The sequence below is a fragment of the Podarcis bocagei genome (genome assembly GCF_964188305.1).
Source record: "Podarcis bocagei genome assembly, chromosome: 5".
NCBI classification, from domain to species: Eukaryota; Metazoa; Chordata; class Lepidosauria; order Squamata; family Lacertidae; genus Podarcis; species Podarcis bocagei.
This window is the reverse complement of record NC_138129.1, coordinates 35,052,513-35,066,253: the sequence shown is the minus strand read 5'-3', so window position 1 is coordinate 35,066,253 and position 13,741 is coordinate 35,052,513. Positions and strand designations below refer to the sequence as shown.

The following is a 13,741-nucleotide window of genomic DNA, read 5'->3' as shown; positions in this document are numbered from 1 at the left end:
ACAGGCCCCAAACAATTAAAGTGTATAGCACTAAAAAACAAGTTTGAGCGGGGCGATTAAAAAATGTCACAGTGGCCAGTTAGCCAGATTGTAATGATCTTGATCCAAATTTGCAGTTATCTTTGGATGTTGGATTAGACAATGTAAATGTCTATCTTAGCATTGGGCTTTTAGTAATGAACCCTGACAGAGCCATGCTACCCTTCCCCATTTGAAACTTTACTATAATGAAACTATTTTGAAATGTGTTTTAGAGAGATTTGAGAGCATATCTATGAAATGAATTAAGTCTTTACTAATGACTTGCTCAGAGTGAACAAATTTTTATTGTTGTTGAAAACATTGAAATGTGGCTGGATCAGGTGTTACATAAAGTGCTTTCACCTGAATTTGGGCAATGTCCATATGTCCACACTACAGATATTTGTACCACACCCTGCTCTATTCAGGAGGGCTCCTGAGAGGCTGCACATCTTCCAGTGAGAAAGAGTCTGCTAGCTCACTCTCTTCCCTTTCTTCTTCTTGCTGTTCACCTCCCAGTTCTTCCCAACTATTGTCCTCCAAACTGTGCCCCTCAGCAAACCATTGTTCCAAATCAACACTACTCCATTGCTCCTGTGGAGTTTCAGGATCCTGGCCATGAGCAGGGGGAGGGGTAGGCTCCCACCATTCCTCATCAGAGTTGTACTCCTCAGCCTGGTCTCTGACATTTGGGGAGAGGTTGGGATGAGAAAGGTATTTGGATCTAACGCTTGATATGTTTTACTTAAATTGTTTTTTCATGGTTAAGAAAAAGCAGTTATAGCATTTTTAAAAATTCAATGAAAGTATGTTACAGCTTACACAGATTTTCTGAATAATTACCAGATATTTGTAATTGTTAAAGTCTGATTTTCTATGTATAAAAACACCTGGTTTTTTAGGGTGAGCATATTCACAGTGCATAGGTCCATGTATTAAGTTTGTTGTTGTGGACTTTCTGCTGGAGCCAAGGATTAGTAAAATTGTCACAGGGTGCTAGGATCAAGGAAGTGGCAACTTATAACTCCCCAGGATCATTTCTGGGGCCATATATGTGATCATTCATTTTTATTTTATAGTCTCTGATTATTTGAGCACAATAACTTCTGAAATAAAAAATGTGTGACTTCACCAACCAAACAACACAAGTATTTACTTTCCGTTGACTTTTATTTTCTGATCCGCTTGGTAATGAAGCGTTTCTAGCCCTGGGATGAGGAGGTAGAGTGAGGTGAAATGGTTTTAACGTGAGTCACACACACCCTTCACTTCTAATATGAAGAAACCTCATGCTGAATGCCTTGGAGCTATAGTGCAGGTTCTGAAGGCTGAATTTCTTCTTTAGGCAACTGTGTTCTTATATTGAGTTCAGAGTAAAATTAGCTTCACCAAGTAAATTTCGCTTATTGTAAAGTACACTTTTCACTCCAGAGTGTGCATTGTTTAATTTCCTTTCCAATCTTTGCCTTTTATAATTAACGTGTTACCCACTCAGATTCAAAATAATGTTGATCTGGTCACTACAAAATATTTCTTTGTGTTCACCATGGTAGAACAAAGACAGCTGATAAAAATTAAGCAATGCTTTATTTTTAATTATGAAAGGGTTGCATGGTAAGCTATTAGTACAACATTCTTTTTCTTCTTCTGTGGCTTGATATACAAGAAGGACAAGTGTCCAGTCTGCAATTGTTCTGATTTGTTTGACTGAGAATTTATCTGAATTCGTGCTTGGGATTCACTGCCTTAATTCTCGCCACATTTCATTCCATTGAGTGTGCTGACACATTCTCTTTCATTGAAGCTTTCCTGGAACAGCATGTTCCAAACCTTTCCCTGCTCCATGGAATTTCATGCCATTCCTAAAGCAAATACCAAAAGATCACTTTACGGTGGGTTCAGCCTTCAGCTCTGTGGAGGTGGGGAAGTGACAGCAAAATCTTATGGAGATGTCAGAGGGGGCTGAAAGATAGGCAGGCTCAGTGTGGTTGAGATGCCCCTGGTATCATTTACAGTTGTTAAAACGGTAGTAGATTGCTAATTTTAACACCTTGACCTCTCTCTTTCCTTTCCTTTCCTTTCCTCTCCCCTTCCCTTCCCTTCTTTCCCCTAAGGCATGTATAGATGAGAACCTGGACATGGTAAAGTTTCTGATAGAATACGGAGCCAATGTAAATCAGCAAGATAACGAGGGCTGGACCCCACTTCATGCGGTTGCATCTTGTGGCTATCTGAACATAGCAGAGTGAGTGAGTTTCAGTGTGACCTGGATACTGGAAATATTAAATGACTTATCTCCTTTTCAGAGAAGTGAGTGTGATGGGGGGAATGTATGAATGGTTGATGTATGCTTCTGGTTACGTATCCTTTGGGATAGGCACGTGGCAAACCCGGAAGTATTTTTCCAGGTTTTGCGCACATGCATGCGCAGAAGCGCTCTACCGTAGCGCACACATGCACAGAACAGGCACCTCTGGTTGTGAAAACCTTGGGATCCAACTGGAGCTCCGGAACGGATCCCGTCAGCAACCTGAGGTACCACTGTACTAATTTAAAATGACAGATCCAATCATGTGTCTAAGCAAACTGTAACCACCATAGCTCAAAAAGGATGCATATTTCCTTTGGATATATAAAGCACATTAAATGTTAGCTAGTGCCACAAAACTAATAGTTTATTAGATAATAATCTGGCTCACACTGAAGCAAGAGTTACGCTCCACAGCGACCCGGAAGTAATGGAACGCGTTACTTCTGGGTTTCGCCACTCACACATGCGCAGATGCTCAAAATGACATCACGCGCATGCGCGGAAGCAGCAAATTGCGACCCGTGCACATGCAGACGTGGGTTGCGTTCGCTTCAGGATGCAAACGGGGCTCCGTAACAGATCCCGTTCGCATCCAGAGGTACCACTGTATAAGCCAGACATGCATACTGAGGGGGGAAAGTCCTTTTAAAATAAACTTAAGCAAAAACAGATCAAGATTTTTTTTTTTAAAAAAATTGAATTATCTGGTTGTTTCCAAAATTTGAAAGTTTCATAAAGAATTGTATCTTAATTGGTTAAGCTAATTAACAGTAATAGCTATTTGCAGGGCTGGTCTTGTGATAAGGGAGATCACTATCACTAGCTGCAAAAAATCTGAATTCAGTGTTTTGCTATTTACTGGCAAAGTATAAACACAAAGCCAGATATTGACCTCGTGCTGTGAAGTCCAGTCTCAATCTGGCTCTCATTCATGTAGGTATCTGATAAGTCATGGGGCCAACGTAGCTGCTGTGAACAGTGAAGGTGAAGTCCCATCTGACCTTGCAGAGGAAGCAGCCATGAAGGATCTGCTCTTGGAACAAGTAAAGAAACAAGGTAAGGAAATTGTATGTCTTACTAACCACTCCTCAGTCTTGTGGGGTTTTAATAAGAAAAGCATATATACTTTGGTTATAAATGGGGCCTGGAATTTCACTTTAGTAAATAAAACATTAGGAACAGTGACACCACGCAAAAGTACATTTCTAAAGTAAAGCATTTTGTTTGTTCTCTTAAGTTAGGCTGTATACAAAGGAAAATAAATATTCTGAAAATGTGGATCATCCATCCCCTCTGTATGTTGGTGGCCCAAACCAACTGCTGTTGCTTTTGTCTTGGGTTTTTGCTTGTGCTAAATGTAAAAACCCATTTTATTGTTTCTGCTGGCAATTGCCAAAGGCCTCAACATCAGAGTTGTCATTTTTGCAGAGTGTGTGCATTATCAATGTGTTGATCCTTGTTTGAAACAAGCCTAAGGTATGTTTTGTATTGAGACAATGTTGCTTTCCTTTTCTTGGAGTATTTACAAAGCTTAAAGTTGTCTTACTGTCATCACCCTCCCTCCCTTCCCACACTAGTTATTTTTGGCGCTTGCAACTATACCAGCTTAGTCATTCTATGCAGCTCAGTCTTTCTGTGCAGGCATTCTAAAATGCTACCCTATGAGGAGATGTCGACTTTCCTGATTGACATGTGTAGAAGGATTGATGTGCTGCTTCAGTTTTTCTTTGTAACAGCAAGGTTAACATTGCACAAACAGCTGGTCCACAGCACAGTACCTAGGTAATTTTATTTATTTGATTTGACAGTTTGGTGATAGCCCATTTAACATTAGAGAAATGTGGGAGATTGCCTGGAGGGCACACAGGGTGCTGCTGTGGAAAGTGCAATCCTTTCTGAATATGTTAGCATGTTCCCTTGGAAATGAAACTGTTTCAATTCTACTTCCTTTTAGCAAAGCTTAGTAACTGTTTTTATTGTTGGAGTTCACATATTAATCAAGATTTAACTTCAAAGTACTTGTGCTGTTCAGCTACACTGTGTGTACTTCCAGTTATGGAAAGTTACAAAGAACTTTAATTCTATGTAACTTCTTTTTCATAATCCTAAATGACTTGGGGAAAAAAATTGATGTGCAAAAATACATGGTTGAGATTTTATTCAACTCTATTCTCAGCAGCTTTAATGTTTTTGTGGTGTTCCTTCAAGTTTTAGATAAAATGAGCCATATTAATTGTGCAATCTTAGTTTTAAATATACTGGCCCCTTCAACCCTTTGTGCAATTAAGTTAATTGGCAGTACATTAAGGATGACAAAATTATGAACTTGTTATAAAACTTGTATCCTCTCCTTTGTATTATTTTTGTTCTACTTCAGGCTTTTTACATCTGTTGTCTGTTTCTCCAGGATTAGATCTTGATCAAGCAAGAAAAGCAGAAGAGCAACAAATGCTGCAGGATGCACGGCAATGGCTAAACAGGAGGAAAATTGAAGATAGGAAGCAGCCCCGAACTGGTGCTACAGCTCTTCACGTAGCTTCAGCTAAAGGCTACTCTGAGGTGATGAGGTACTGATCTGTTTCCATTGTTAGCTGTAATAAACCATGGCCTAATGGTACTCTTGTAAAAAATGACTCTGTGAAGAGAGATTGCTACAGGTTTCTGGTACTGGAATATGAGACTATTGGATTGGATTATGGTACTATTTATTCCAATAGTACTAGATGTGTTTTAATACGCAGTGATTTAATGCATCTGCCCTTTCTTCTTCTGTTTGGGATTTTCAGGGATTAAAGTTCAGTGGAAGTGGGCTTTCAACTTTTATCTTAATCCTAAGTGTAAAATTACTGCGTATTCTCTTGCTAGCTCTTACCACCAGCAGCTAAGGATGAAGTCCCAGCTGCAACATATTAGTTGTAGAGCTAGCTGTTATTTGTGAGCCCCCTTAACCCAAAAGAGGCTGTTGGTACACACTAAGAATTCACTGGTTGCTATGGTTTCTCCAAAGAAAATAGGAATAATAGTACTTTTTGTATGATGGACCTTTGATTAATCTTGAGCCCTTTCAAATACCTGATTTCTCCATCCTCTGGAGCTAGCCTTGTAAGGATGGGACATATGCTGTATTTCAGTTGTCTGTTTTCTATACTTGTTCACTTGTTTGTAAATGAAGGTCTCCAGGATTTTCTGATAGTTGGCTTTGGTTGGATTTATTTTGTTATAATTCATTGTCTGCAGCTTTTATAAGATATACACAAACTAACAGCATGGCTGGGAAAGTGTAAGGTTTTGTAGGGTTTTTTACAGCTGGCTAATGGCTAGGATAGGTTTTTCAAGGATAGCTATTGCAGGTTAGGGCTGTAATTGCAACGTAGAGGCTTAGCTGCTAGATCAGTATTGTCTTGATCTGTGTAAGTATGAAATGTATTCATATTATCAACTCGAGGAAAAAGTACCAGTTAACTTGATTTTAGTTGATTGATAGATTTAAATGGTAATATTTACCTGCTTTGTGTTACTTTTCCAAGGCAGATCTTCAGTTTGCTGACCCAGAACAGCAGTGTAGAAAAGCTTTATTGAACATTACATTCCTGTGCTTACTTAAGTGTTTAGTTTCTTGGTAAGGAGAACATTTGCTAGCCAACACTTTTCAGTTTGTGTTGGTATGCTTGCTTTTTTTGTTGAGGTAGCTTCTGGTAAACATTTTTACAAATGTTAGTTCTCTCAGTTTACTTACACAGCACCAGATTTTAGCTGCAGTGTTTGGATGGTATCATGGGCCTTTGCAGGTTTTCTGCACCTGGTTTCACCAGGTTTTTAGTGATGTTAATACTAAGAAATATCAGAATTCTTGGAATATTTTCTGATGTGCTCCTTATTAAGTGATTGCACTGTGCCAATTGAAGGTGTCTGTTTTAAAAGCCAATCTCTAAATATTTAGTAATTATTTTAAACAATAGTTTAGATCCAGACTCAGCTGAACTTAGATCCCATTGAAATAAATGTGACAAGTTGGTTGCGACTTGACACCAATGAGACTTAGGTTTTTGTAGCTTGCAGTGCAATCCTATACCTGTCTGCTTGGAGGTAAGTCCTATTGAGTTCAGTAAAACTTACTCCCAGGTAAGTTTGTATAGGATTACAGCCTAAGTCTGGACCTAGCCTAAAGAGGTGAAAGCCAAGTGGGAGCAACAAGCACATATCTGCTGCATAATTTTTGACAATTCTTTTGAATACTTCCTTCTTCATTGTTTTCCTGCTTTGAAATCTGTCCAACGCATCCTCTGAAAGTTCATTTATTTTCTGAGCTGTGCATTGTGGGAGTGATCAACAGTGGGATTTTTAAAAATGTAACCATAGTAACATGCAGATATAAAAGACACTGAAATGACAGCCGCCTAGTTGGATGGCAGTAGGGAAACAACCTTCACTGCCATTCACAACACAGCCTTATATTCACTTGTCTAGCGCTTCTCTCCTGCCAGGAATGTTGCGTAGGATTAACACCCCCCTCATATTCCAATATATGAAAAACATTGTGGAGTAAAATAAATGGGTGTCATTGTTTCACACTAACAGCAGTTCATCAGAGAGGAAGTGAGGAGGAATTTGGAAAAGTAAACAACATGCAGGTAATTTTCCAGCTGTTATGCTAAGAAGGAATTCATTGTTGAAGGGGTGAAAGTTCAGTGGCAAAATAGATACAGAAGATCTCCTGTTTAATATGGAATCTTCAGAAGAATCTCAGTTAGGAAGGTTAGGAAATACTTCTGCCTGAGACACTACTGCACTGTAGTTTAAGAGTACCATAGTTTCTCAAACTCCATTCATGTATTCTATAAAAAGGTTGCAGAACAGTTAGGAATATTGGCTTTGCACTTTATTTATTTATTGGACAACACAAAAACAGGTACATCATCAAAGCCAACACTATGGTTATTAATAAAATGAGTTATGTAAGTGGTTAGATTTATACAACAACAACAACAACAAAAGTTATGTGTCCCACCAAGGCCCCTGGGAGTTTTAAAAGCTAGATGGGCCTATAGTATAAAACTATATTGTATATTGCAGGCATAGGCAAACTTGGCCCTCCAGGTGTTTTGGGACTACAACTCCCATCAGCCCTGACCACTGGTTCTGTTAGTTAGGGATGATGGGGGTTATAGTCCCAAAACATCTGGATGGCCGAGTTTGCCTATGCCTGGTATATTGGGTAATGGCGCATTTGCCCATACTGGAGGATGCTGTTCCTGCAACTTCTTCCTTTTCTTTCCAGGTTTGCTTCCACCCATCACTGGAACACTTTGAGCTGTCTGCTTTACCACACTTGTCTTTCTCACAGAGTATAAACCTATTTCATAAAGCCCACTGCACGTTCTTAGGCTGCATGACTGAACTGCTGCCATTCTTGCTCACTTGTTTTTCTTAGGCTCTTGATCCAAGCTGGGTATGATGTGAATGTCCAGGACAATGATGGCTGGACTCCACTCCATGCTGCTGCACATTGGGGAGTAAAGGAAGCTTGCTCTATCTTGGCTGAAGCACTGTGTGACATGGACATCAGGAACAAGCTGGTTAGTGAGCTGTAGACTAGTAATGCAAGAGCCCCCAGTAGCAAGATGTTCCTTGACAAGCCAAACATGCACTTAAATTGTGCATATATAATTATTGCCTGTTACTTGGCTTTAGTCAATTGTATAGGTTGTATTATGCACATATTTTATTCTCCCTGTCAGCGGAAATGTATTTTGAAAGGTGTTGTTGAAAATACATTTTGGGTGTGTGTGTTCTTTGACTACTGTGTCTATTTCTATTTTCAGTGTGATAGGCCATTTGAAATCTTTTGGGCCAAAATGTGGCAAACAAGAAAACCCTTGGTGAAATCAGGCCAGACAAGCGGTACCTGCCATGAGCTTTGTAGAAATGTGCAGGGCTTTGTGCCAATAGTAGTTCTTGTCTTTGCTTTTAGTGAATGGTACATGAAACATCATTTATCATATCATTTTCAAAGAAGGTCCTATGCCTCACAAGTCATATTTCCATGCCTGATGAAATAAGGCATCTGAATTAACGCTTGCCCTAATCATTCAAAGTGGATCATTTCTGCAGCATTAAAACTGTTGGTGGAGGTGGAAAGAGGTAGAAGCAGTAGTAATATTTAGAGGCACCTTTAGCTTGTATGGAACATATGGCCTTGCCTTGATGTTGTTCCTTAAAAATATTCAAGGGGCGTTTATTGGTTTACTACTGTATAATGTAAGAAAGCAGGTGGTCACTGTCATCATTATAAGTTTCTGTTTTGGCGAATGTTTATGGAGCAAGGCTCAAATTTGCTTTAACTGCTAAGTTTCTTGGATCTTCATTAGTCTGCATTATGACTTGGGTGTTGCTCTAAGACTGTGATTATGATTTGGCTGACAAACTCACATAGAGTTTGGTAGAAAAGCTGCTTGAAGAAGGGCAGATTGTACCTCGTCCTCCTCTGATGAAGCATTAATAACCCACCTAGTCAGTCCCCTTCAGTGAGCTCTAAGAAGACAAGATGGGCCAATGGTCAGTTGAACTTCTTCAAGTACTTCTTCAAGCAGGGGACATCCTTTTGCTAGCTTCACAATCCTCAGAAGTTCAGGGTGGGAGAGGGCATTCTCTGTGGCAGCTGCTTAGCTGTGGAATTTCCTCCCCATTGAGGTGCACCTTGCTTAGTCATCCCCCCCCATCTTTTTTATTGAGCTTTCCATTGCAAATTTAAATTCAAACATTAAACATCAACATCATCATTTAGGATTCCTTGACTCCTTTGACTCCGCTTTGCCTTTCCATGGTTACCATTTTCAATCTTTTTCAACTGCTTCACTTATTTTCTCTATTTTTCTTAAATCATCCATTTTAACCTTAATTTTTAGTACATTGCAAGCATTACTCGAATCCTGCCAAAGTTTTTAGTTACCTTCATTGCTTAGTTTCTGCCGTAAATTGAAGGCACTTTTTTTTACCCCAGCTTTTGATACATAAGATACATATATTGGGCTCACCTTATTCTCTCGACCGTAATTTATTTTAGTATTGTATTTTTAAATGGTTGTAACCTGCTCTGGGACTTCATAGTGAAAGGGGGTAAGAACTCTAATTTATTCAGTTACCACCAACAACTCTATTATTATTATGTCCCATTGATCCTGTTTCCTTTGCTATAATGTTTGATAGAGATGCTCATAAAATCCTGCCCATAACTGAAAGACTAGGAGATAACTACAAGATCATGCATTCCCTCCCCCAGTCCCTTTACTCTCAAGGACAAGCTTTCCTCTGACTGCCCCCTGTCCCAAAACATATTACACGGTTCAGGATTCTGTATGCACCAATTCTAACCATGGTTAATACTAACCAGGGTTTTAAAATGTGTTTGCAAACCCTTGTTATGAGGGATTTTAGCTAGTGGTTGTCTGGAAGTGGTAGTATTGAAAATGTTATATCTGTACTGGCTCAGCCTAACCCAACTTTTTTTTTACTGATATCAAAAGCTACAAGTGTAAGAATAGTACTCTAATTTTATTGCAGGATATTAACTGATATTTTTGATAAATTCCATCATTTATATCCTATTCCATGCCTCTGGCTGGTCTATCCTACGATAATCAATTTGTATAACAAAATGCATGCTTAACTTGGGAGCTAATATATAATTAAAAGATATGGCCAGTCCTTTCCCAAGGAAAAAGTAGATAAATTCTAAAGTTGCTTTCAAAGCCTTGCCAATTACTGGAATAAGAAATGTACATTATAAACTTTGCTTAATAAACATAAAGAATCTCCTTTCCAAACTAATGAAATGCCATCCTAAATTGCCTTTGTTTGCTAATTGCACATACCATCAGGGTCAGACACCATTTGATGTTGCCGATGAAGGATTGGTTGAACATTTAGAGATGCTCCAGAAGAAACAGAATATGGTGAGTTTCTGGCTATTCCGTTTAACTAGTACAGTATTCATGGACTTGTATGTCAGTAACCTGAGAATTGCTTGTGAGATGTTAAATTGAAATGGGTCAGAGCTAAAAGTACCAAGATGATGCAAATACAGTGGTACCTTGGTTTACGAATTTAACCCGTTCTTAAACCAAGGTGCGCTTTCCCTAATGAGGCCTCCCGCCACCAGTGCCCTGCCACTTTTCGGATTCTGTTCTTAGACCGAGGTAAAATTCACAAACCGGGACACTACTTCCGGTTTTGCGGAGTTCATAAACCGAATAGTTATTAAACAGAGTTGTTCTTAAACCGAAATACCACTGTAATGTCGAAAGCCCTTAACTGTAGAAAATGTCTGGGAAGCTTAATAATAATGGAATTTGAGAAGGGAGATAGTGAAAATGATCTACCGGATCCATTAGTAGTTCTTTAAAACAGCTTTCTAATTATGCTTTTGACAGCTGCGCAGTGAAGAGACAAGAAACAAGCTAATAGAAGCTGATATGAATGGGAAACTTCAAAGTGGGCTCTTCAAAAAGTAAGATCTCAAAGTACATGGTATGGGTGTCTTGCAGCATTTGATGTGAGCATTTCTTTGGGGATGGGGTAGGAAATGGTTTTGGAGATTGCTGCATTCGTTTTATTGTTTTTAGAGCATGTGTTTCAGTGTCTTATTCCATTTTTACTGTGTATATTGCTTCAAAGACTTTATGGTGTCAAGTGGCCTATAAATTTGTGAAAGAAAGTAACTTTTTCAGGTGGTCCGCAATTTAGCGGAACCACCTGCTACATCGGGGCCCAGTACGGGCCACATGATCTCCTGCAATGATTTTGCAAAGTTTTTTGCAGATAAAGTCGCTCAGATTCGGGAAGAGGTAGACGCCACCGTGGGAGCAGGGCCGGGGCGGGAGAGTGCTAGAGTTTTGTCTAGTCAAGTTGAGTGGGATCAATTCCAATCTGTTACCTCCGAGGATGTGGACAGGCTGCTTGGACGAGTGAAACCAACCACCTGTCTCCTTGATCCTTGCCCATCCTGGCTTATAAAAGCTAGCCGGGAAGGGCTGGGCGATGGGCTTCGTGGGGTGGTGAATGCTTCCCTCCGTGAGGGAGCCTTCCCAGACCCGCTGAAAGAGGCGGTTATTAAACCGCTTCTTAAAAAACCATCTTTAGATGCGGCCACGATGGCCAACTATCGCCCAGTCTCAAATCTTCCATTCTTGGGCAAGGTGATTGAGCGAGTGGTTGCTGAACAACTCCAGGCACGCCTGGAAGAAGCGGACCATTTGGATCCCTTCCAATCGGGATTCAGGCCTCATCACGGGACTGAAACTGCCTTGGTCGCACTGGTTGATGATCTCCGGCGGGCTAGGGACAAAGGTGAGAGCTGTTTCCTAGTTCTGCTGGATCTCTCAGCGGCGTTTGATACCATCGACCATAACATCCTTCTGGACCGTCTTGAGGGGCTGGGAGCTGGGGGCACTGTCATACAGTGGTTCCGCTCCTTCCTCCTGGGCCGTGTTCAGAAAGTGGTGGTGGGGGATGAGTGTTCAGACCCCTGGGCTCTCACTTGTGGGGTGCCTCAGGGTTCTGTCCTCTCCCCCATGCTTTTCAACATCTACATGCAGCCGCTGGGAGAGATCATCAGGGGGTTTGGGCTGGGTGTTCATCAGTATGCAGATGATACCCAGCTCTACCTTTCTTTCAAATCAGAACCAGTGAAGGCGGTGACAGTCCTGTGTCAGTGTCTGGAGGCGGTTGGAGGATGGATGGCGGCAAACAGATTGAGATTGAATCCTGACAAGACAGAAGTACTGTTTCTGGGGGACAGGAGGCGGGCAGGTGTGGGGGATTCCCTGGTCCTGAATGGGGTAACCGTGCCCCTGAAGGACCAGGTGCGCAGCCTGGGAGTCATTTTGGACTCACAGCTGTCCATGGAGGCACAGGTTAAATCCGTGTCCAGGGCAGCTGTGTATCAGCTCCATCTGGTACGTAGGCTGAGACCCTATCTGCCGCGGACTGCCTCGCCAGAGTGGTGCATGCTCTGGTTATCTCCCGCTTGGACTACTGCAATGCGCTCTATGTGGGGCTACCTTTGAAGGTGACCCGGAAACTACAACTAATCCAGAATGCAGCAGCCAGACTGGTGACTGGGAGCGGCCGCCGAGACCATATAACACTGGTCTTGAAAGACTTACATTGGCTCCCAGTACGTTTCCGAGCACAATTCAAAGTGTTGGTGCTGACCTTTAAAGCCCTAAACGGCCTCGGTCCAGTATACCTGAAGGAGCGTCTCCACCTCCATCGTTCTACCCGGACACTGAGGTCCAGCACCGAGGGCCTTCTGGCGGTTCCCTCATTGCGAGAAGCCAAGTTACAGGGAACCAGGCAGAGGGCCTTCTCGGTAGTGGCGCCCTCCCTGTGGAATGCCCTCCCACCAGATGTCAAAGAGAACAACAAATACCAGACTTTTAGAAGACATCTGAAGGCAGCCCTGTTTAGGGAAGCTTTTAATATTTGATGTACCATAGTATTTTAATATTCTTTTGGAAGCCGCCCAGAGTGGCTGGGGAAACCCAGCCAGATGGGCGGGGTATAAATAATAAATTATTATTATTATTATTATTAACCCATTTTGAGCTTCTATAAGTCAAGTCACTAGCATGATCTGTAACATGGTGAGGCACCAGTGAATTTTGCAACTGATGAGGCAGTCATGTGGAAGCTATTACGTATTTGTTTTTAAATTACCTTTTATTGAAGAATGTGTGCTCCTCCCCCAGATCAGGAGCTCATCTAGTCAGTTTCACCACTCCACTGACAAAAGAGCCACTGTGCAGTTGTGGTTAGTGACTTGCTACGACTTGGAGACTAGAGGTCAAATCCTGACTCAGTCGTGAAGCTCACTGGGTGCCCTTGAGCCATCAGCCTAACCTACCCCACAGGGATGTTATGAAGGGAGAACCATGTGCAGCACCTTGAGCTACTTGGAGGGAAAATGTCATATAAATATAATAAAACATAAAATAAAAATGATTAAAAGAAGATGGCTGAAATTGAAAACTGTGGGGGAAACCTGAACATATGTACAGATAGAAGCTTTGGACACTGGGCCTAGGCTAGTGGATTGTTATATTAAGGGTGGAAGTTGCTCACATTGTTCTGCAGGAATGATTCCATAGAAAGCCTTATCTGTGTTCTGATATCGTCAGCTTCTTAAAAGCACAACATTTTGTTAACTTATGCCATTGTGGTGAGTACCTCTCTCAACCACTTGTACTTCAGCAAAGAGAAGATTCTTTATGAGGCAGACACACTGAAATGTCTAGAAAGGGAAGAAGAAAACAAAGAGTCCAGTAGCTCCAGCTCTGAGGAAGAAGAAGAAGCCGAGGAAGATGAAGCTTCAGAGTCTGATACTGAAAAAGAGGCAGGTAATATATAGAA

At 41.2% G+C, this 13,741-nt stretch overlaps 1 protein-coding gene across 6 annotated transcripts in view; it reads left to right on the top strand.

The window, feature by feature from the left end:
• Positions 1 to 13,741, top strand: part of PPP1R12B (protein phosphatase 1 regulatory subunit 12B) — a 105,081-nt gene that overhangs the window by 14,952 nt on the left and 76,388 nt on the right. For all 6 annotated transcript variants that reach the window (XM_081194674.1, XM_081194673.1, XM_081194677.1 and 3 more), the window contains exons 2-8: positions 2,136 to 2,266; positions 3,270 to 3,388; positions 4,740 to 4,899; positions 7,764 to 7,908; positions 10,210 to 10,284; positions 10,762 to 10,838; positions 13,583 to 13,728. In XM_081194674.1, coding sequence (XP_081050800.1) covers positions 2,136 to 2,266; positions 3,270 to 3,388; positions 4,740 to 4,899; positions 7,764 to 7,908; positions 10,210 to 10,284; positions 10,762 to 10,838; positions 13,583 to 13,728 — 853 coding nt within the window. The remainder of the gene's footprint in view (positions 1 to 2,135; positions 2,267 to 3,269; positions 3,389 to 4,739; positions 4,900 to 7,763; positions 7,909 to 10,209; positions 10,285 to 10,761; positions 10,839 to 13,582; positions 13,729 to 13,741) is intronic.